Below are 22,542 nucleotides of genomic sequence, written 5' to 3' on the forward strand. Positions count from 1 at the left end.
CCTCCCAAGTAGTGCATCACCCTTCCAAAACAAGATTTCCACGCTGCAACTTAAGATTCAAATGAAAATCTAAGAGATTTCTTGTATGTATTTTTTTTTTAAGAAGATGGACAATGTGCCTCACTGGGCTTAAAGAATCCTGCAGGAAATCCTGTTTTCTACTAAGGGTCTTGTGATGGCGTGGCCTAGAGGAGGACAGGTTCCTGCAGCCCAGCCCCTTCATGTAAAATATGCTGGAATTTCTAACCCAGCCCCTTCTTTTTCCCTTTCAAGCTTCCAGGTATGTATGGAAAGCTGGTCAGGGATTCTGAGCAGATCAACATATCTACAAGTTCAGCCTTCATGGCTGCAATATTAGAAAGATGAACAAAGTGTTCAGCTGGCAACAGATGGATGAAGTTTGGCAGCCCTGGAAAGAATGGAGATGAGGCAGTGGAGTGGAGACACCATCTTCTGCCTCAGCCATGAACTCGCTAAGGGAGGAACTGCATGTGCCATAATTTCTTCTGACTCCTTCTTCTTATATGCCATCAGCCACAAGGCTGGGTTTGGCTGGGGAACCAGAGATGAGAAGACAAATTTCTTAACCCATTCCCCTGGGCCACTTTCTGTTGGACATCAAGCCTTCACTTGAAAAGAAATAAGGGAACAGAATTGCAGTGTTTTTTTTTTTTTTAAATAGAAACTCAGACCTACATCTGGAAGAGAGAGATGTACAAGACTGACTGATCTGACAGGCAATGGTAAGCAACACACTCTGTAGCACATGAAAATATCAAAGATAAATGTGATCCTTTTCATTTGAGCCAATGTTGCATTTTTCCCCTCTGATGAAGCTCATCTGCTTTTTACATATCACATCTGTGCAGCAAGCAGACTTTCAAGAACATACAATAAAATTCTTGGACTTCCCTCATATAAAAACTTTTCACATGAAAAACGTTGGGGAACAAGGTAGCAAAAGACATTCTCCTTGCTAGCTCAGATTAATTTGAAATCAGATGTTACGTTAAGTGGTGTAGCTGAGTTCTCTATCTGCAAGAAGTCAAATATATACATTTACACACATTTGGAACTGATACATTCCTTTTGCCCTGCAGTCGTTTGGAACAGCCGCATGCAGATGAAAATGAACAGCACACACCTCAGAACCACACCTGAATACTGGGGAGAGACAGACCCGAAATGTAGAGGGTTTTCATCCCACTGAGCAGTAATTTTGAAATGGAGAAAGGAAACTTCTGTGGACTCAAGAGCATCTAAAATCTTCACTGTTTTGAGAACAGTAGGAGGGTCATCTCAGTGAGAAGACCCGGGTTTGAAACAGCCTCTCCAGATACCTTCTAAAAGGCCTGTTTAGCACCAAGTGAAGTTTTTTCCTTATTATTGGACTTTTGAACCTGAGTTTAAAAAAGAAAAGAGCATTTGACCCACCAGTGGTTAAGCTGCATTTTATTTTATATTCTGGAACACTAATTTAATTTACCCTGGTTAGATGAAATGACTACACTTCATTAATGTTTTTTGTGATGTATTTCATCTACAGTGCCTTTTAAAAAAGAGAGAATTAATTATATTCTTTGCTTCTCTGAGCAAAGAATGCACCAGTGAATATCCTTGTGCATTTATTCTTGATGACAGTGAATTTATCTTTCCTGCCATAGGGCAGCCCTTAGCACAGAGGTGCCCATGCAAATTGCTGTAAAATAAGGAGTATTTGTTTTATGGCTGTTTTCCAAGTTCTTTGCATCACCTCCCTTCAGAGCACCCAAGCCAGTCTGAACAGGAATGTCCTCCAGTTATTTGGGTAAAATCATGGGCCAAGGACTGATGACTCCCCCAGGCAAAAAAATTCCAGACTGGAGGGTAGACCCCAAAATGCTTCCCCTGCAGACCTGGTTTGGCACCCAGATAACAGTCCGCAGGGACGGATGGAGACTTACGTTTGGATTGAGTGCGCGTTCCTGGTCCCTTCCACTGAATCCCACAGAACCACTGCTGCGAGATCCTGCTGATGGCCCACCCCAAACAACTGGTGGCTGCAGCACACTGTAAATGGCAACACTTCCAAGCTGCCCCCAGCACCTCACACGATGTAACGTTGTGCGGAGAGCAGAGACTTACACAGATAGTCCCCTTCCCAGTTGATTTGTATATCTGCAGCTGTTCTCTGTCTCAGACAACAAAATTCATGACTCCAAGACCTGCTGGGGGCAACAAGAGGGATGAGCTAATTGGAGTTAAAGAGATAATATGACCCAGAGTTACTGCTTCTAAACTTGGTCTCAGCAAGGTTGCAAAGTTGAAAGGGAAAAACAGGGAAAGAGAAGGAGGGGGAAAAAAACGACCTCTTGAACGTTTTCAATATCGAGCATCAGTGGTAAATTACTTGACTTTCACAGTACATAAATCAGTTCTAGAGATTCTGGACTTTTGAGAATGTACAAGAAAGCCAGCTGGAAGGGCAGGTTTCAGAAACAGCATTCTTCCATGCACAATTGCCTTTAAAAGAAATATCTACACACTACTATCATTAAATGGAAGTAGAAAGGTCAGGGACACCTATAAACCAACAGTGGCCCAATCCTACTCTTGCAGAAGCCAGAAAACCATGTTTAAAAAGGTCATTTCAATTCCCATTCTCCAGAACACCAAATGATCTGATTTTACGCATACATTTTGTCTGCACAGAAGCCTACATTAAATCTCTGAAAAAAAAAACAGGAATCCAAACCTGATTTTTAATTTACCTTATTCACAGCAGTTATAGAAGAATAAAACATTCCAAAATCCCCAGAAAATATGGTTTTAATATATAAATTAGCTGTAGGGAGTACTTTGTTCCAGCTAGCAGATGTGAAAAATTTGAGGATGACCTATTTGGATTAATTAGCCTTGCTTCATCAGTTTAAGTCCTGCACTTTGTGTTCAGGTCACTCTTTTGATCAGATAATTTTTGAATTTACAAGGTAAAAAAGAACACTAAATATTATTATGGAACATCTGAAGGCCCCAACCCAGCAAGAAAATCAGACCTCCTTAACCCCATTAGAATCAGTGGAATTATTACATTTCTTAAGTTTGGCTAATACTGAGCATTTATATTTAATGGAATGGAACTGTGACTCAAGGCCTTTGACACAACCAATGTTAAACAAGCAGTTGGGTAAAATGAGACTGTAGGACTGTCTGCTCCAATCTAATAGCCTCCGGGACTACAGCCCCCCTCAGCCACTGAGCCAGACAGGCTGATCAGACATCATGTCAACATTTGTGAAGGGAACTAGATTAACTATTCAGTTTCCCAGGCTGAGTTCCTCTGATCCTCACAGCTCTCAATCTTCAAACTTTACCAAAGGGATAATCTGGCAGGGTGGAGTGATGGTAGGTTTAGCTCAGTTCAGTGCCCTGGGCAATGACCTTGCTTCACTTAGTTGCTTTATTTATTTAGGTGTTTATCTTAAATATTTATTATTTGTCTTAAGTATTCCGCTATCTTACGTATGTCAGTTGCATGATCAAACTCCCAAATCTCTGCGTTGATCAAAGACAGACCCCACTCTGAAAAGATTATGAACAATTTTACTAAATAATGAAGTATAATTAGCTATTAAATGAAAAAGAGAAGTAGGGTAAAATAGCAAATATGTAATTATGGAGATCAGCTATGTTGCCTGCAAAGGTGTTTACAGAGAGATCTTCTGAAGTGCACTTCATTGAGCAGGGTTGCTTATTCTATTAAACTGACACGTACTTGAAACCACTACGAACAAAAATCATGGGGAACTAGTTAGTAGCCGGCCAACCTAACAGTCCCACCCTCCATAGTTGCACTTCAACTGCGCTAACCGCCTTCCCTTTGGATCAATACAGTAAAGCAACCCCTCCTATGAAGCTCAGCAGGAACTGAAATGGAAGCAGGGCCCTCAAAAAGTCAGGTGAGGAACTGGCTTCAGGACGAAGCAGCAGAGAGAAAGCAAGCACAACCATTTGCAAAAGTGGAATTGGGGATCCAGTTTTCATCTGGCAAGTTAAAAGAAGGAACAGAACAGGGGAGATCTGAAGGGGTTAAAGGGACAGGAAAAAAACACAACCTTTTCAAAAGGACAGGTGCCGGGGAGTAGCTCTACCATGAAGAGACCAGGCAAAGCAGAAGAAAGGGCTGTTACCTTGGCCAGCGGCATTCTCCAAATTATGCAGGGCTGGATTCAAATATTTCCAATGTCTCAGCACTTATTAGAACCTACATCAATTAAATATACTATAGGAAAAAAGGGGGCAAGAAAATCCCAGCATAGCTTTCAACATTAGCCTTACTTCATGGAATACCTGGGTGGAACGGTGAGAGCTACGCCTGCACCGAGTTCCCCCTCTGGTGAGCAGTACAGAAAAGAAAATGAAAACAGTGCCTGAACCCCAGCTTAAGGGCTCAGCTGGATCAACCTAAGTCGAAGACATTCAGAGAAAAATCAAATGAAACCAAGGACTGGAGGCAAAAAAACTTCACCAACTAGGAGACACAAGCCTGGATTGTGAACATTCAGGGAACACCAGCAATGTCCTCCCTGTGAAACCTCTCCTGCGGTTCTATGTATAAACCAGGCAATGTATTTGACTAATTATTTTTTATGAAACTGTGTTCAGTCACAGAAAATGTTGAACTGCGTCATTTGACTGAGAATCTGGGGAGAAAGGAGAGGAGAACCAATGCAAGGATCCCCAGTCTCATTATTTTGTTAGAAGAGAGGCCACTGCATGTGCAAATCAAATTTCAGCACCCACAATTTATTCCACGCTATTTCTTCCTATAAGGAGTAAACTGAAAGCTGTTCACAGTCAAATGAATCTGAGTAGCAGCTACAAGCAAAGAGCCTCACAAAACCGGCAGGAATAATTAAATAATTAAATGTGGGGAGAATGAGGGTGGGAGTGGGGAATAATCTAAAAATGAATCTGCCCTATAGGCACTTGCTCTCAAATGTACGCATTATAAGATCAAAGCTCCTTAAAAACTCCCTTTTCATGTCCACAACCCTGTAACATCTTCAGCATATGTTCTCATTACCTCTGTCTTGGAAGTAAGAAAGCATTAAATACAGGGGAGAATACCAGTGAGAGCTATTAGCCTGACTCACAGGATGCCGTAAAATAGGCGCCCCAGCGTTACGCTGTGTTCCTCTACAACAATCTTACAGGCTCCGTTTACTTCCCAGCCCCTGGGCTTGGGGCTGCAGCCTAAATCAATTTAGCCCAGAGAAGTTGTGGGGAGAGGGCAGCTTTAAATGTGTCCAATTTACCCTGTGGGTTCATATAAGAGGGGAGCTGAGCCTCACCAATCTCACATGGTGGTTATGGGAAGGAAGGAAGGAAGGAAGGAAGGAAGGAAGGAAGGAAGGAAGGAAGGAAGGAAGGAAGGAAGGAAGGAAGGAAGGAAGGAAGGAGCGAGCAAGCGTCTACAAGTATGATAAACAAATTAAGCGTTTAAAATGCCTTCTCTTGAACTCTTCAGCTTTTGACTGTACAATACAATATTAATTATAAGATCTCAGCCAGAGTTAATCACTTTTAAGGTGCAAGATTTAATGGGAAAGGTTGAACATTGGCTTAACATTCCCAATGAAATGAAGGGGTGCAGCAGCAGCACTCCACTCCACCTGGAACATGACTGCCTAAGTCACTAGTTTGCAACGAGGGAAAAGCCTGTATGAATATTCAACTTCTTCACCAAGCAAGAAATAACCACGTTCACAATTTCCTGTGCTATGGCAAAATACACAGGCATAAGGCGTGATCCAGACACAAACTGTTAACTTTATTCAGACTGGGCTACTTCCATTTTATACAGACATTTCACACCACAAGGACCGCTACCAACCTGTTGCTAGAGAACTCATACTGGACACGCCGTAACTGGAACAGAAAGGCTGTGGAGGGAGAAGTTATATGCCATCTGCTAACACAGAGCTGTAGTCCAACTGCAGGGAAAGCAAAGGAGTTTTGCTATAAATCACAATTGTGGATATACTGCGCCAAAGGCAACTGAACACACCAGCAGGATCTGCTGTTCCATTCCAACAAGAGGCAAAGGGGCCGCTTGCGAGAACCACATCATAAACAAGTTTGGATCACCATATGCTAACATTTCAACAGGACCTACAGTCATAAAACGTAAAGAGTCAATCCAGGTCCATTGACGTCAATGGGGAACTTTCCATTAGATTCCACAGAGAACTGGATTAGGTCCAGGATAAATGCTAAGAAGGGAAAGGATACTCAAAGCACTTACAACATACCTTTTATTATTATTATCACAAATGGGCAGCCTGAAATATTATTTTCAGTACTAGCCTATCAAATTTCTAAGTGTCTGTTCCCAGTGCCGTAGAATACTTTATATATAGGCATTGTGAGTTTAAACAGGAAGTATTCAAGCATTATGTTTCATGGGCAGTTTTAGTACTTTGGGTATTCAAAACTACTTCTTCCACAAAAGAAGCAACTGATAGTAGCCATTTTAGTTCAGATACCACAATGCGATAATCTTCATGCTGTATAACCTTTCCTACAGAGTCTGGACAAGAGTGACTCCAGCAACAGATACGCGTGTTAACTGACCAACAGACTCCTTAATACACATTAAGGTATGCGTTAACCAGCAATTTAAGTTACGTTACAATTCTTGTGGTTTAGCAGACACTAGCGGCTAACTTCCAGACACAACACATCACTGAAGACGCTTTCAGTAGAACTTTGCTTGCATTGAACAAAACAATTTGCAATTCTTAGCAATAGTGACTGCGGATAATAACCATGATTAGGCAAAGGAGGATTAGTTCAAGAGGGCCTAGAACTAAAGCATGAACCACACAATGTGGGCAAGACTGCCTTCTCCTCCTGTCCGAGAAGCACTTAAAGGGGCCAGAAAAAAAATGGTGGACACTCTAAATGCTCGAACTGAGAAGGATCTGAAGCAAGCCACACCTACGTACACATAAATACACACCCGTGGATTGCTAATTTTGCCTGTACAGTAACCTGTACATTTAACTGTCTTGCTATGATGGAAATTGTCTTCTTCAAAGGCATTCTGCCCGATACCAAGCACGGATTACACAGTCAGTCCCAGGGAACTAGGATGTCTATTCCCTACAGTAGGATCACCAACCAGGCTGGATTATCCCGCAGGATTTTGGCAAGATTGCTGAATAAATATTATGCATTACCACAGCTATATCATTGTGCAATTTGAAGATGCTTCTAGTTTTTTTTCAGGGCTGAGATCAATTTGGATTTTAATTTCTTTTTCTTTTTTTTCCTTTTTGTCTTTCATTTATGTATTTATTTGTGGTCTGTTCACTCTCAGCTTCTGAATCTGAGAGATGATCAAATTAAACAAAGAATAAGGACATTTATATGCTGCAGCTAACACCACACCTCACTTATGCTCACAGGCTAGAATTTTAAATAACTTTAGACCACAATCCAAAGCATTCATATTTACCAAGAATAAAATGAAGCTGACGGGATTTTCTCCCATATAATCTCTTTGGGGACCACTATCAGTTGCGTTGTGCTGACTCAGCTCCTAGAACCTCAAGTCAACTGGTCTTATGGGCCAGAATATGAGTCCAACCAAGTTTATTCAAGACGAAGTAAACCAAATGAGTCTCATACTCCTGGGTCACTGAAACAAAAATTGAGATGACATCTAAACGCATTTTGTATTTTGCAAATGGACAAATCAAAGGTTATGTCAGAAAGTTTCATTCTTTTCTTGTTAATAATAAGTAGTATTAATAGTAAATTTAATCCCTTGTGAAAAGCTGCACTGCCTGAACAAAGCAACATGGGAGAGTCGGGCTCTTGGACAGCGATCAACCTCCTTATGCCTGGATTCTAGGAAGGGATCTATCCTGGTCCCCATTTTAACATATGGCCTTGCCAAGGAGAATGTTACTGCAGGCGCCACAAAGGCTGGCTGACTAAACCATTTGTTGAGAAAAACCAAAATCATGTTGCAGGCTGAATTAAAAGCTGGCTACGGCATTTTAAAAGGTACCTATGGAAAATACAACCTACTGCCAATGGGAAGAGTAATTTGTGAAGAAAATAAATGTCCAAAATGTTGAGGGAAGAGAAGAGTGGATGTCTACAAGCCCTTTAGGATTAAGATACTCTAGCAAGTAAGCTGTAGGTGAATCCACAGGTCAGAGCAATTGCACTGGAGTAACTGATGCTTCCTGGTTCTCAATAATTATAGCTTTTTTCACATTTACACATTCCCACACATAGACAAACATGCGCGGCACATCTCTTTAATAACATAAACCTGTGCAAAATAAATCCTATTTAACCTGGTAGAATTTAATTACTCCCCAAAATTGCATCCAAACTGTCATGGTCATGGTAATACTACAAGGTTAATTATTCTCCTTTTAAAAGAAAAAATATATTAATTAATTTTGTCAGGAAAAGGTTGTTTTCATTTGTTTTACAGAGCATTTTTTTTTTAAAGTGTACTTTTTTTCTGAAACCCTCTAGATCATCAAGGAACTGTGAATTGCTCTTTCACAGATAAAAAGAGGCTGATCAGCTGGATTGTGAATCACAGCAGCTTCATTTCACTAATGGGCTGCCTGACCTCCTCCCTGTATCTGAAATTTCAGTTTAAAACTTCTGGCGAAATCTCCTTCCTCGGTAAATTATGAGAAGCCACTGCACGCAGTCAGCCAGACCCTTCAGGGAGACTCAGGAAAATAAGCTACTGGTCCGTTTAAGCAGAGGTGCCCCGTGGACCCCAACCACTACTGCGGCCCGCTCCCAGCAGAAACTTCAATAGCCCCACTCGCCCAGTTCTGAGATCCTTTTGAGAAAAAGTCAGGGCTGGGGGCAAGGCCCCTGCCCAGGAGGGCCGGCTTTTTTCTCGCCCAGAGGAAGCAAAGCTCCAACCGGGCGCAGGGCTGGACTCGAACCTTTCCTTCCGCTAAGGCGCACGCGCCGGGGATGCGGCTTCAGGTGCGCTGAGGCGCTTCTTCAGGTGGGTCCCCGGGGGCACGTGGAAGGATGGGGTCTCAAGAGCCCTCCATCGCATCCTCCGGCCGGGCGCCGGGATCTTAGCCCGGACGCTATTCCCCACCGCGACTCACCCCGGCTCTTTACCTCATGTCTCCGTAGGCGCCCGCGTAGCCCTCCATCCAAGGTCCGAGCTCCGTCTTGATGCAGCCAGTGGTCGGAGCGAAGGGCATCCTGCCCATCACGCCGCCGGTGTACCACACCTCGGAGGGCAGGTCGCCTCCTTCCTGGCCGGCCGGCCCTTGGCCCCTGCCATAAGCGAAGGGAGTCGGGGCGGCGCCCTCGGCCGACGCGCACGGGCCATAGACTTGCGCTTCCTCCGCGAAGAAGGGGTGCCAGCCCGGGCCCGGCGGGGCGCCGTAGTGGGGCGCCAGGGCGGGCATGTCCCCGACGCGTCGGTACTGCGCGCCCCAGATGCTGCCCGCCGCATACTCCAGCGGGCTCTCCAGCTTGATGCGGCCCTGCGAGGCGAGCGCCAGCTGGAAGTTGTAATAGTCGCGGCTCTGGAAGCTGCCCGCCGGCGGCTCGTCCAGCTCCGGCGAGCCCTTGTAGAGGCTCAGGTGGCCCGGCACGTCCATGGCCAGCGCGCCCTCGCCGCCGCCGCCGCCTCCGTCGCCCTCCTGCTCGGCTTCGACGATTTTGCAGCCGCCCATCGTCACGGCCCGAGCTTGCGCGCCCGGTAGGGCGAACATGCAGTCGCCGCGGCTCGTCGCCGCCTCGCCACCGCCGGGCCCTTCGAGCGCTTCCACCGCCAGGCCCATGGACGCAGAGACGGCTTTGCACAGCTCCTTGGCACTCTCGCCCAGGAAGTTGTCCTTGTCCGCCGCCGCTTCGCCGCCACCTGCAGACCCGCCGCCAACACGCGGCTCCCCTTCAGCCGGCGGCGGCAGGAGGCTGCTCTCGGCCAAGATGTCTTTCAGGTCCGCGGGACAGCTGTGGAACGAGGGCGCCAGCAAGGCCAAGGACGAGGCGGCGACCGAGGAGGCGGTGGCGCCCGCCGGGTGGGGCTCGCGCTCGGGCGGCTGAAGCCCTTTGCTGCCGGGGGGAGGCTCGTCCAGCGGCAGGTAAGGCGGCGAGCCGGGCTGCTGCTGCTGCTGCCGCGAGCTCGGCTCTGGCAGGCGGGCGCCGGGCGGACACTGGCCGGAGGAAGGGGAGCCCGCTGCTTGGCCGCTGGGGCTGACCTCCTCTCGCGCTCCGCCGGGCCCAGGACTTTGGAAAGCCTCGCGGACGCTCTGAAAAAGGCTCTGGAAAGCTCCGCGGAAAGTTTTTCCCGGCGGCCGGGCGTAGACCCTGCCCAGCCCGACGTGGACTTCCATGCCCCGCTGCTGGAAAGGGCGCGGGATCAGCAAGGACGGCTTCGCACTCGGGGGAAGGGTCGGCGGCGGAGCGGGGACGCCGCGGGCGGCGGCACCTTTACCAAAAGCGGCGGCGACCAAAACAGGGAACCATGCCTTCCAGGGCGAAGAGCCGTCGGAGCGCACCGGGGACCTGAGGCCCGAGCAGGCGCCGCGTCAGCGGGCCGGAGGGGCGGCTGGCGGGGCCCGGGGCACCGATCCGGAAGGCGGGGCCGGCCTGCTGGAAGCGTCGGAGCGCGCGGCCTAGAAGAGCGAGCGCCCGCTGAGCGGGGGAGGCGGGGGCCGGGGAGCGGCGGGTGCCACGCTGCCTCCGCCGGGCCTGTGGCAATGATTAAGTTTCTCGGCGGAAGACGCGCGCAGGCAGCCCGGCTCCGCCGCCGCTCCAGCTGTAGAGCGCCGCGTCTTGCAGGCAGGCGTCGGGTGAGCCGAGGTTAGAGTTGAGTGCGGCGGGCAGGCGGCTCGCCGTCCTCCCAGCTGCACTCAGCCGGACCGAAGCGAACTGAAGCGACGCGGCGCGCGAAAGTGCCGCTTTGGAGGCGGCGGGCCGGCCCGCCCCTTTTCGCCCGGCGCTAGAGAGCGAGAGGTCGCGCTTCGGCCGGCCAGGAGGAGCCGAGCCGAGCCGAGCCGAGCCGAGCCGAGCGGGGCGCTCGGCAGCCCAGGCAGCTGGCCCGAGAAGAGACGAGCAACAAGTGGGCGACGCGAAGAGGCCGCGCAGGAGACGGACTTCTTCCCGCGCGCCCTGCCCGGTCGCCGCGCCTTCCGCCCCGAAAGTCGAGGCGCCCTTCGTCCGAAGCCGCTCGCGCTCGTTCCGACGCTGCTGGTTCGGGAGGCTTGGCGGAGGTGGCCCTCGCCTCCACCGCGGACCGGCAGGCAGGGTCGAACGGGGCCCGGCGCGCGTCCCACCGGCCTTGCCCGGGAGGCTCGCGGCGCGGGAAGCGCGTCGGCTTTAAGTAGCAGCGCTCTGGCGGCCCAGCGCCGCTACTCTGCATACGCACGCCCAGCTCCACGTGCCCGAAGGCAGGTCTTGCTGAAGCGTGCCCACGAGGCAGCGCGGGCTCTACCAGCGCCGGCCCACCGGTGGCCGAGCCCAAAGTGCGGCTGGTACGGGGGGCTGAGCCCGAGGACCGCCGTCCCCGGCCGGGCCGCCCTGTCTCGGGGGGTCGCGAAGTCCGCGCTGGGGGGAGGCTTCGCCGTCCTGCTCCTGCCTCAACCGACCTTCCCTCCTTTTCCCAGGACCGCGCTCCCGACTCTTTGGAGACCGAGACCCTCCGTGAACTTTTTTACGAAGAGGGCAAGGCCTGCCTGCCTGCCTGCCTAGGGGGCGAGGCTACTGCTCCGGGTCAGCCGAGGCCCGCAGGCGGCGTTCCTCATCTGGCGGCAACACACCTGCAGCAGCTGGAGAGCCACTCGAGCAGGACCTGAGCTGGCTACTCTCTTCTTACCTGTCTGGGCTTGTAGCTTTTCCCCAAACAGAACCGATCGGTGCACAGGGGCCCCTGGCCAGGAGGGCTTCCTGCAATACAAGGGCAGGCGGGTTGTGAAGCGAGGCTGGAAGTCTCGAGGGGCTGTGCAGGATTTACCTGTGAAGTAGAAGTAAGCACTACTAGATTCAGGGTCTCAGAAAGTGTGCATGGCTAGTGCAATAACAGTCTCAGAAGCAGGGCCTAAACAGTGCTGTTCTTGTTTGGGTTGGCTTTTAACACTGTCCCTTCAGTAATGGTGCATATTGTCTAAAACACAAAATGTTGCAACTCAAAACGGCCATTCAAGAGGTCCAGGTCCAGAACACTCTATGAACTGAAATTTGTCCTGTACTCAGGACAGGATGAGGCATTTTATTCCATGACATTCTGAGTGTTTCGAGTTCCTGCTGCCATCTCCCCCCCCCCCAATAATTTCTCAAAGCCAGGAAACTTGGACTGTACAATTGGCCAAGGCTAGTAGAGGGGAGGAAGCCAGAGAGGGCCAGTGAAACGTTTGTTCAGAACCTGAGAACTGTTCAGTTGGGTTGCTTTGAAACACAACTTTCAGAAATGTGCTAGAAGTACCATGTTTTGTACCATGCAGACAACCCTTCCTTGTTTTTCTTGGTCACATACACACCCACACACAAACACAAGGTGCCAGCTGAGGCAGCCAGGTCACAATGCATGGAAGGCAGTCATACTCCCAAGAGAAAGAACCCGGTGGCAAGGCTCTCTTGCTGCCTCGTTTTTTTGGAAAAAGTAGCTGGCATGGCTATCTGGTTTTCCCAGGCTCCTGATGAAGCTGTCTTCAGAGATATTGGGGATATCAAGATGTTTATAATTTGGGGCTAATAAATATATACCGGTTGCATTTGTATCTGTTTTGTGGTGCTGCCTTTTGTGCAAAGTCCCAAGCAAATTGAGGTTTGCAATCTTGAATCTAAGGATAGTTGGTTAAACTGTCACGTAAAATGAAAAGCATTGATGTTAGGATTTCTTTCTGTCAAGGAGTAGTCACCCATGTTTATCGAACTGTGCATTTGCACTTACACTAATACTGTAATATGGTGTTTAAATGGGTGTTCTGGATATATTTTGCCATTTTTTTCTCTAAAAGTTTATGTTCAAAGCATATGTTATCAAACAATGCAAGTTCAGTTACAAAACCACAGTTCATCAAAGTGAAGAGAAACATTCTTCTTTCTGTTAACATAAATGTAACCAGCTAATAATTGTATTCAAGCAACCCTCCCCAACTATAACCTCCTAGAAGTCATAGTCCCAACTTATTTGAGGGCAGAAAGTCCATGAAGGATGAGGAACTGTCAGCCACAAGTCAGGTCAGCCACAAGTCAGGTAAAAATCTCAAGTCACCTTTTACCCAAATGGATGTTGAGAAGGCAAGGCATTTTGCAGATGGTGAGAGATGGTATAGAAAAAGGCTGGCACAAGAGAGGGAGAATAGATTCAGACTTGTGCCAAACTGCAGTTCTTCAGGGCTTGGAGTTCTGAGGAAATTTCACTATTACTGGTTCCTAAAGAACCTATGTAAGTAGGCTGTATATTTCCATAAGTTTTATTGCACTCTTCCTGCATAAAGATACATTTACAGGGCATTATATAAAAGGGGTGAACACGGTGGCACAGCGGGTTAATGAATGTGGAAGTTGCTGGCCAGAAATGGTCGACGCTTCAACAGTTCGAGCCCAGCTCCGCACAGCGGGGTAAGCTCCCGTCTTGTGCCCTCAGCTCCTGCCCACCTAGCAGCTTGAAAGCATAAGTGAATAGATAGGTACCCTCACCCTGGTAGGAGGAAAAAACGCTGGTGGCACCTTGCACGGGAAAATGGGACTCAGTTGTGGGTTGCTGGATGCAATGCAATGGAAGAGACCCGATTTCCTGCGACTGCCAGCTGGGCTTCGCCCTAGGAAGGAGGCAATGGCAAACCACTTTTGAAAAAGCCTTGCTAGGAAAACTGCAGGGACTTGTCCAGGCAGTCTCCATAGAATCGGTCATGATTAAAAGCCGATTAAGTGTGTGTGTGTGTGTGTAAATAAGTAAATAAATGGGGAGGTTGATACATTTATAAGTAAAGAATATGATAAAACAAAAGCTGCTGGTGATGAATACAAGCTAACACTACAGCAGTCTGTTCCAATAGACAGTAAAATGAAAACTGAGCTAAGTTCAAAATGCAGTTTTTAAAAGACTCCTTCCTCCCTGAAGGCATGTCTCAAGAGCACAGACCCAGAGGCATCCCTGAAAAGACACTGAGCAGATCCATACAGCTGTTCTGCTCTGCTTCAGAGCACCAAGCGCTGTCCTAAATATTGCTCCCCCCACAGGGCACCCTTGCCCTGCCCTGGAACGGGCTGCCCTGTTGTCCCTATAACACACAGCGCTCTAAGGGATTGATGGCTCCCTTGGCAGACATTCAGGTTCCATCCAATGGACTCCACTGTGTGAAAAGTCTCCTCCAGTGGTCTGCACAACTCTCTGGTTACTCCATGCACAGCAGCTGGATTGTTGTTGCTGTTGTTGTTTTCCTGTCATGCTGAACTTTTTTCCCCTATTTCCCGAAACTGTCTAGCTGACTGACTTAACAACCAGTAAAGCAAAGATTTTGTGTGTCTCTTGGCTGCCATCTACTGATCATTGCTTGAGTGCTGTTGAAGAGCTGGAGTTTCAGAAAGGGATTTCAGAGCTGTGGGCAGCATTGTGGGAACTATAAACTATGCTAAGTGAAGAGAGAAAATGAGAAATGAAGGAAAGGAACTGGCTCCCGGGCAGCTTACAGAAGTAGGAAGGACAGACCCTTTCAATTGCGCTCTCAGTTATAGGCTTTAAGCCAGGAATGGGCTAATCAATTTCAGGCTTTCTCCTAGTCAGTCACTCCATTTAAAAAAGGGGGGGGGGAGAGGGAAAGTAAGGTGGCTGTGCCGCTGGGTTCTGGTCTCCCCCAGAGCCCAAAAATGATCGAGGTGTGGGAGAAGAAGTCAAGGACTGGGTGGAAGGGGGCATCCACAGGAAACTGGCAGAGCTGTACTTCCGGAGTGAAATGGCAGACTGAAGACAGCTCTGTGAAAAGAGGAGCTGACGACCATGGCAGAATGAAGAGCCGGTGTGTAGACTGGCTCTTCACAATTCCTCTCCGAACAAGGAGAGGACTTGAGATTAACCACAAGTGCTCCAGACAGTTGTTCCTCATGAGGAGGCCACAAAACATTGGTCCCCAGTAGGTTTAGAACTCTGGGAAAAGAGGGAAAGCCATCTTTGCTCAAACTGTGGTGGCTGCCTTTAAGGACACAGGGGTTGCATAATTCCTTTTCTAATCACTTCTGGAAATTGCTTGTTAACTGCTTTTCAGCTGTTAGGAACCTTTGGATCAACACATTTTACAGCACCAAGTGAGTTTCCTTCAATCCTTAGTGAAAGAAGTTTTAAAAACAAGTTTAAGGACTTAAAAAGGATTCTTTTGGAATAAACAGCAAAAGGATGATTAGAACTTTGATTTTGGAAAGTTACAAATGGACTAAGGGTCCAGATGGATTTGAAATAAGATTTTGCACTTAATTATAAAGAATCCTTCCCATGGGGAAATGCTTTTGTTTTAAAACATAGTGAGATGACATTTTAAAAATTGGACGCTAGAGGGAACTAAAGATTACAAATAAAGGAGAAGAACACTTAAACTCGGTTTACAATTACAGAATGAAGCAAAATATTTTGGCATTGGACATGTTGAAGGATATTTTTGAACAGTGGATGCAGAAGTTAATTTTAAAAGTGTCTGCCTCTGTAGATAAGACTGTGTCTAAAATACGTTATGGAAGAGGAGCAAGTTCTACCTGACGAGCATGATTGAATTGAAAGTGGATTTCTACAAGAATGATATGGAAAAAGATGCTACACTGGACATGCAAAAGAAACCGGCTGATGTCTTAATAATTAAAAGGGATATACAAACAACAAACCAAGAAAGTGACCTGGATAATTTTCCTATATTGGATTTACAAAACAGCCTTGTTAAAGTTTCAAAGAATTTTGTGAGAAGGGTCAAAGAAAAAATGAAAGAAATCAAGTACCATGGCATTATTTGAAGGAACTAAAAATCAAGATCGTTAGAAGTAAAAGGAAGGAATATAAAGTTGGTTTATTTGTTCAAGGTTAAAATAGATATGTTGTTATCTCTGGTTACCCTTAGTAGACTTTTGCTGACATCAGGACTGAAATGACGAGGCTTTGTGGATTTGTTTATAGATAAGAGATGGGATATGGGAAGAAGAGATCATTTGTTGTATTTTAAGAGAAGGTGATGAGTTACTAAAATTCTTTATACTTGTGATTAAGTTGGGAAGTCACTTCTTTATATACAGTATTTATTTTCCTTTTCTCTTCTCTTTCTCTTTTTCCTTTTTTTCTTTCTTTTCTGCATCTTCTACTCTTTTCTTTTTATTCTTCTATATTTTTTTCAGTTTCTATTAGTTTTTACTGTTATAATCTTTAATAAAATTACTATTTAAAAAAAAAGAAACAGGCAGAACCAATTTGAGCCAGAGGTTTGCAGATATGAAATCATTTCATGCCATCTCCCTCATGTGCATCAAGACACTCCATGTTGTCCACATACAGCACCTGGAGGGGAAGCACCACTTTCAAAATGGAGCATCTAAAGCCATCTTTGGACTGTCCCAACTGCAGTGGGTGAGGAGATACAGCAGTCAATAGGCAATCATGTCCTCTAGAAACAAAACTCATGCTTATGCTTGGGCAAGGCGGTCATGTGGATTTGCCTCTCAAGTCTTTGCCATGTAATGCACTTCAGAATGGCAATAAATGGGGACACCCAGAGAAAATTATAAAGTAACCATCTCAGGGAATGTGGGAAAAGGCCACATAGGCATTTTGCCTTTAAGCCCTGTGGACCTTTAAAGATCCAGACCAGTTTTTTGTCTTGGGCTTCAGGCTTACTGCAAGTCAGTGATGTCTTCCCTGCTCTTTGATAATCAGGGAGCAGAGTTTTGGGTGCCTTGGTTTCCATGCAGCCTTTTGAGGTAATCACAAATGAAGAAAATTGCAGTAACGCAATCTGGAATTTGCCAGGAGACAAATAACTTTGGCCAATTGTTTCTGCCTAGAAGGGGCTGCCATTGGTTTATACCGAAGAGTGTTCAGTGTTACCAAGGTGCTTAACAGTCAAATTGGATCTAATGAAATTCCAAAACTGCATGTGTGATGGAGATCTTGATACCACTGAGAGATCCAATAAAATTGGATCTTTTCTGCTAGAAACATTCCTCCATCTACAAAGGCCTTTCAGTTCCAAACCAGGCCAGAATCCAAATTGAAACAGAACTAGGTAATGTTTCAGCCAGTACTGCCTGGAGTTGGCCAGAAAACATTCACTACAGTCCAAGCAAAGAATATTTATATCAGCTCAATAAATATTATAATAACAAGGAAGCTTCCTATAAGAGCACCTTCCTTCTAGATATCTGCAATTTCACATCCTATTTATAGTTCAAAGGAAGTATTTGGGAAGCTCTTTTACCTTATTCAACCCTCATAATGTGCATAGTTACTCTCCAGGCAGTTTCCTGTACCAGTTGTTCTTCCTAAAATCCTCCCATAAGCAGTTCAGTGAGCATGCTGATTGTGAAAGCTACATATTAATAGAAATGGATACTTTTTTGTTAGTGTGTTTATGTTATATATTAAAATATAGTTTGAGTTCTTCACGTTGTTTATATTTTAGTCAACTCCCATATTGTCGCATTGTCCTTCATTTCCCAATAAACTAAGGAGCCAACCTATAGTGTAAGAGAGGACACTTAAAAGCCATTCGGCCTTCTGCTCTGGTCACCTCTACTTTGTTCTTGTCACTCCTGCATTCCACATCAAATGGCCGAAGCATCAGCAGAAACTCTAGCAACAGAAGCAGAACGTCCCTGATGACACATCTACGGTACATCAGGAGTCAGGATGGCTTATTCTAGTAAAGCCAGCACCAAGCCAAAGGTACAGCTGGTCTCGCCATTATGCTTTCTGTCTCAGCAAGAACACATCAGGTCAACATTTCATTTCCATCTTCACTGATCAATGTATACATGTTAAAACTAATTTTGATGACATTTCACAGTACTGTATGTCAATATGTTTTTATAGTTTTCTGCTTTTATAGTTTTTAATGTTTTTAATAAGTATTATATAATGGTTTTATGTAACGATTGTTCACATATTTATTGTTTTACTGGATTGTTGTATGCCACCCAGAGTCACTTTCTGTGAGATGGGGGCCATATAAATTTGATTAATAAACAAATAAATAAAATAAAATGTACTTATATTATTTGTGTTATTAGAGTAATAATTCTTTTCTAAATGTTAGAGAACTTTAGAAAGTCATGGTTTATGGCTATTTATGAAATAAGCAAATGTAAGACTTTTAAACTGGGACCAACCTTTACTTTTCAAGATATTGGAGTAGAAACGTCTTAATATTGTCATAAAAGTTCTGATCTGATCCGTGGAGAGACATTTTTAAAGAAATCACTTCTGTAGAAGACCTCTGAGGAACTTGCATTAGAGTGCAGGTATTCATCACTTTAAATGACAAACTGCCCTTGGACACTGTGGTTTGCTGGTGAAAGGCAACCCCTTTGGGAGCTCTTATCTCCATTTGCTCCTCCTGGTTGCTGTCCAGAGGTGAGCAACATGAGCACTGAACCCAGAAAATGCCAGGAACCACAGCCAAGTTCTAAAGTGTTTTTGGGGCTTATAAATTTGGCTATTTGTTTATTTATCAATCAGTCCATCCAGGTAAGCTCTACTAGACAGGAAGTTCTTACCTGTCTTGACTGACAACCTGAGGCAAAGACTTTCCCAACTTTTTTTCACTCTTCCAATGGTGGTGGATGCAGACAATAAGAATGGCAAGATAAGAACAGGGATCCCCCCTTTTTGTTGTCCCCCTCTTTTATCGCCCTGCCTCTGGGACAGCTTTCTCCCAGGGGGTCATGCATACCTCTGTCCTAGGAATCCAAAACTTTTATCAGCTTAAGAGACACAACAGGCTTTGCACGACATGTTGGACTGCACTCCAAAAGCTGGTATAGCCAGGACCCTTTGGGGGAAAATTGCAGCATTTTAATGGGTAAAGTAAGGGCCTTATCCTCCTTTGGGCATCCAGTTTGCAATTTACCAGCCCCCAAATGCTTAAGAAAATGCAATAAAAGAAAGAGCTAAAATTCTAGGGATACAGTGCCAGCTACAAAAAAGATCTAGGGAATCCCTTTTTCGCATACTGGTCTATACAACAGGCAATGGAAAAGAGAGAGGGACAGAGCTGCTCTGCTATGCTCTTACCATAGTGTGGAACTGCTTTGTAATTTTTTTTTTAATGGGATTGTTTTTGTAATATTTTTGAATATGAAGTATGCAGGGAAATTACCTTTTCAGTACCAGTTATATCTAGTTTTATTTAATTGATAGCATTACATAATGTTAAACTGCAATTTCTGGTATTTTCATAAGGTTATTTAAATTAGAGCTATTGCTGAAATATGTCTGCTTGTGCTATCTGTATGCCTTCTAACAAAAACCCTTGCTGTCAACAAATAGGTTAATATTCCAATTCCTCGTTGTTGTGTCATAAAGCATTTGTTTAGGATCTAGCAGAATTGTAATGCCAGTTATTGCCTTCCTTTTCCTGATCATTTCCCCAAATTCCAGCATGTGCCCTGAGGCCAGGTTACCCAGGGGTAGTAGGGACAAGTAGCCTGGAACTGTAGAGCTGGTATCAGGAAAGGGAAATCTTAATTCAAGTTAGGAAAAGATACTAAGAATCACAAAAACAGCTCATTTAAATTTGTCCAGAATGCTATCAGATAACAACGAAAAGGCAGAACTACTCAACTTTTGGTTCAGCTTCCTCCAGAAGAGTGTTTGTGTTCCACTAGGCACCTTTGAAGGGCAGGATAAAAAAAGGCAAGATAGAAGCTTGAGATGGAGAGTTAGACTTAGAATTTGACTTAGCTGATTTCGTTTTTGATAGGATAACTTTCTTAGTAGACTGTATAAATACTGAAGCCATGTTACATCAGCAAAACATTTTAAATGATAAAAAAGTTCCTCATCCAATTGAAGAGAAGTAATGAATGGGGTGTCACAACGATCAGCACTGAGTCCTCTACTCTTCAGTAGCTGTATTAATGACTTGGATCTAGAAGTAAAAGGGATGCTGATTAAATCTGTGGATGATCCAGAATTGGGTGGAATAGCTAATAACCCAGAAGATAGAAATATTTGAAATGATCTTCACAGGCTAGAGAAATGGGTTGAAAATAGTGTGAGAATGAGATTTAACAAAGGCAAGTAAGGTGTTCTGCTCTTAGGAAACAAGAATCAAATATGGCTATAGGCTGGAACATACCTGCCTTGGTGATAGTGCTCGTGAAAAGAAATCTTGGAATAGTAATTGACCACAAACTGAGTATGAGTGTGATTGGCTACAGAAAAGCAAATACAGTTTTAGGCTGCATCAAGTATAATTTCCAGATCTTGGGAAGTAATCATTCTATCACGTTCTCTTTTGATCTGGGGCACCACATCTTCAAAAGAAGTCAGACAGATTGGAACAGGTTCAAAGAAGGGCAATAAGGGTGATCAAGGGATTAGGCTAAGTCCTTGGATGAAAGATAGGGGATTGAGGGAGGTGGGTACCTGTAGCCTTAGAAAATGTCAAAAGGACATAGAACAGCACTCTTCAAGTACTTGAAGCAATATCACATAAAGAAAGTCAAAAGCTGTTCTCTTTCATTCTAGAAGGCAGAATATGGAATAACCGATTTAAGTGAACAGGAAAGCAGAGGACAACTGAATGTTGGGGGAAACCTTCCTGACAGTAAAAGCAGCTGAACATCCAGAGAGGTGATGGGTCCCCCTTCACTGGGCTTGTTCAAGTGCAGACCAGACCGCTGTCCATCACAGATGCTTAAATTTAAACTCCTGCACTGAGCAGGAGTGGGTCTGAATGATCTCAGTTACAATGGCTGCTGTGTGGCCGTGTTCTTGAAGTTTTGTTTCCTAACGTTTCGCCAGCATCTGTGACCGGCATCTTCAGAGAGCAGGAGCACAGACAGGAGCAGTTCTCTCTGTGCCCAGGGTGATGTGACCCTTTAGTGGGTATTTATAGAGATCGGGGGGTGGGGGTGGGAGGGGGGATTGGGGGGTTGGGGGGGGGTTACTGAGTGGCTGCTTGTTTTGGTGTCAGAATCTGTGTGTATCTCCCTGGGGATTAGGCAGGGTTTTTTTTCTTCTATTGAATTGTTAACGAGGGGCTGCAGATCTCAGTTACAGTCTACCAAAAAAGTGGAACCTTCTGCGGAGAAGGATAAATCCAGCGATTTCACCATTAGCATTACTGTAAAATGCTTTCTATTCCAAGAATAATTATAGTAAGAAAGATGTAATAACAGATTCAGAAAACAGATTAAAGACATAGCAAGAATTGATTAATGATGGTAGGAATTTAGCATGGTCAGTATACTTATATGTTACTGGAAGAATAAAAAGTAATCTCAAGAAAGGAGGAGAGACCTTGAGAACAATGACAGAACATGGACCATTTCTACAGAATCAATATAATTTATTGGGACACATTGACACATCGTTATTGAAATATAGTATGTAGGCAGAACAAACTAAAAACTGCATAATAAAATGGATGCAAACCTTAAAAGAAGAAATTATAGTGGAACAATGGGAAGAGTAATGGAAAAAAATCAATGGAATTTACTCTAAGGTACAATTTGAGGGGAAATTGTCATAAAATGTTTTATGGATGGTATATAATCCCATGAATGATTAAGAAGATAGGCAAATCATTAAATAACAAATGCTGGAAGTGCCACAATAAAGAATGAATATTCTACCATGTGTGGGTTATGTAAAAAAACCCTAAAACTATTGGAAAGACATACAGCAAAACATTCTGAAAATTTTAAAAATAATTTTTTACTAGGAATAATTCCAGAGAGCCTAAACAAAACACATCATGATCTACCAAGATACTGCACCAAGAACCAATTTGGTTCAACATTGGAAAAGTGAAGCCCTTCTAACAATGCAAGAATGGGAGACCAAAAAGTGACCATTTATGTTATTTATACATCACATTTATACATCATATTTATATAGCTGCCCATCTCACACGAAGTGACCGTATGTTTATGATAAAGACACACACACACACACACACACACACACACACATAAAGCTATAGATATAGATAGATACAGATACAGTATATATGAATGAAGCTAGCACAGGTAAATCCTGCCCCCAAATGGATATTCAATCTAACAAGCACTGTCTCTTAAAGGAAAGGTAGAAGTGTTGGTAAGCTTCCACGTAGCAGTCTGATTGCTCATGCTTAATCCCTACCAATGTTAGCACTGTAGCATCTGAACATTAAAATGAGCTAAGTGTGATACATTTCAAAGGCTTCTGGAAAGTCAGGTTGGTATATCGTTCAATAGAAACGTTGCAGTTATGGATTGTTTGGGTTCTACATGGGGTCAAATATTTCCACAACAGCTGTTTTGTTGTGTGATGTGAGCTACTCCTCTTGAACTTCAGATCTTTAAGTC

The 22,542-nt window shown here is 44.9% G+C and overlaps 1 protein-coding gene across 1 annotated transcript in view; it reads right to left on the bottom strand.

Annotated features, from left to right (window-relative positions):
* The window catches only part of AR (androgen receptor), a 171,279-nt gene extending 160,253 nt beyond the window's left edge, over window positions 1-11,026 (bottom strand). The window contains exon 1 of the mRNA XM_088129293.1: window positions 9,160-11,026. Within this exon, the coding sequence (XP_087985419.1) occupies window positions 9,160-10,388 (1,229 nt within the window). The 5' untranslated portion in view covers window positions 10,389-11,026. The remainder of the gene's footprint in view (window positions 1-9,159) is intronic.
* Window positions 11,027-22,542: the final 11,516 nt, after the last annotated feature.

This window comes from Python bivittatus, unplaced genomic scaffold (assembly GCF_059951505.1).
Source record: "Python bivittatus isolate LINGU-HERP-01145 unplaced genomic scaffold, Pbiv_v1 ctg000790_np1212, whole genome shotgun sequence".
In the NCBI taxonomy this organism is placed as follows: domain Eukaryota; kingdom Metazoa; phylum Chordata; class Lepidosauria; order Squamata; family Pythonidae; genus Python; species Python bivittatus.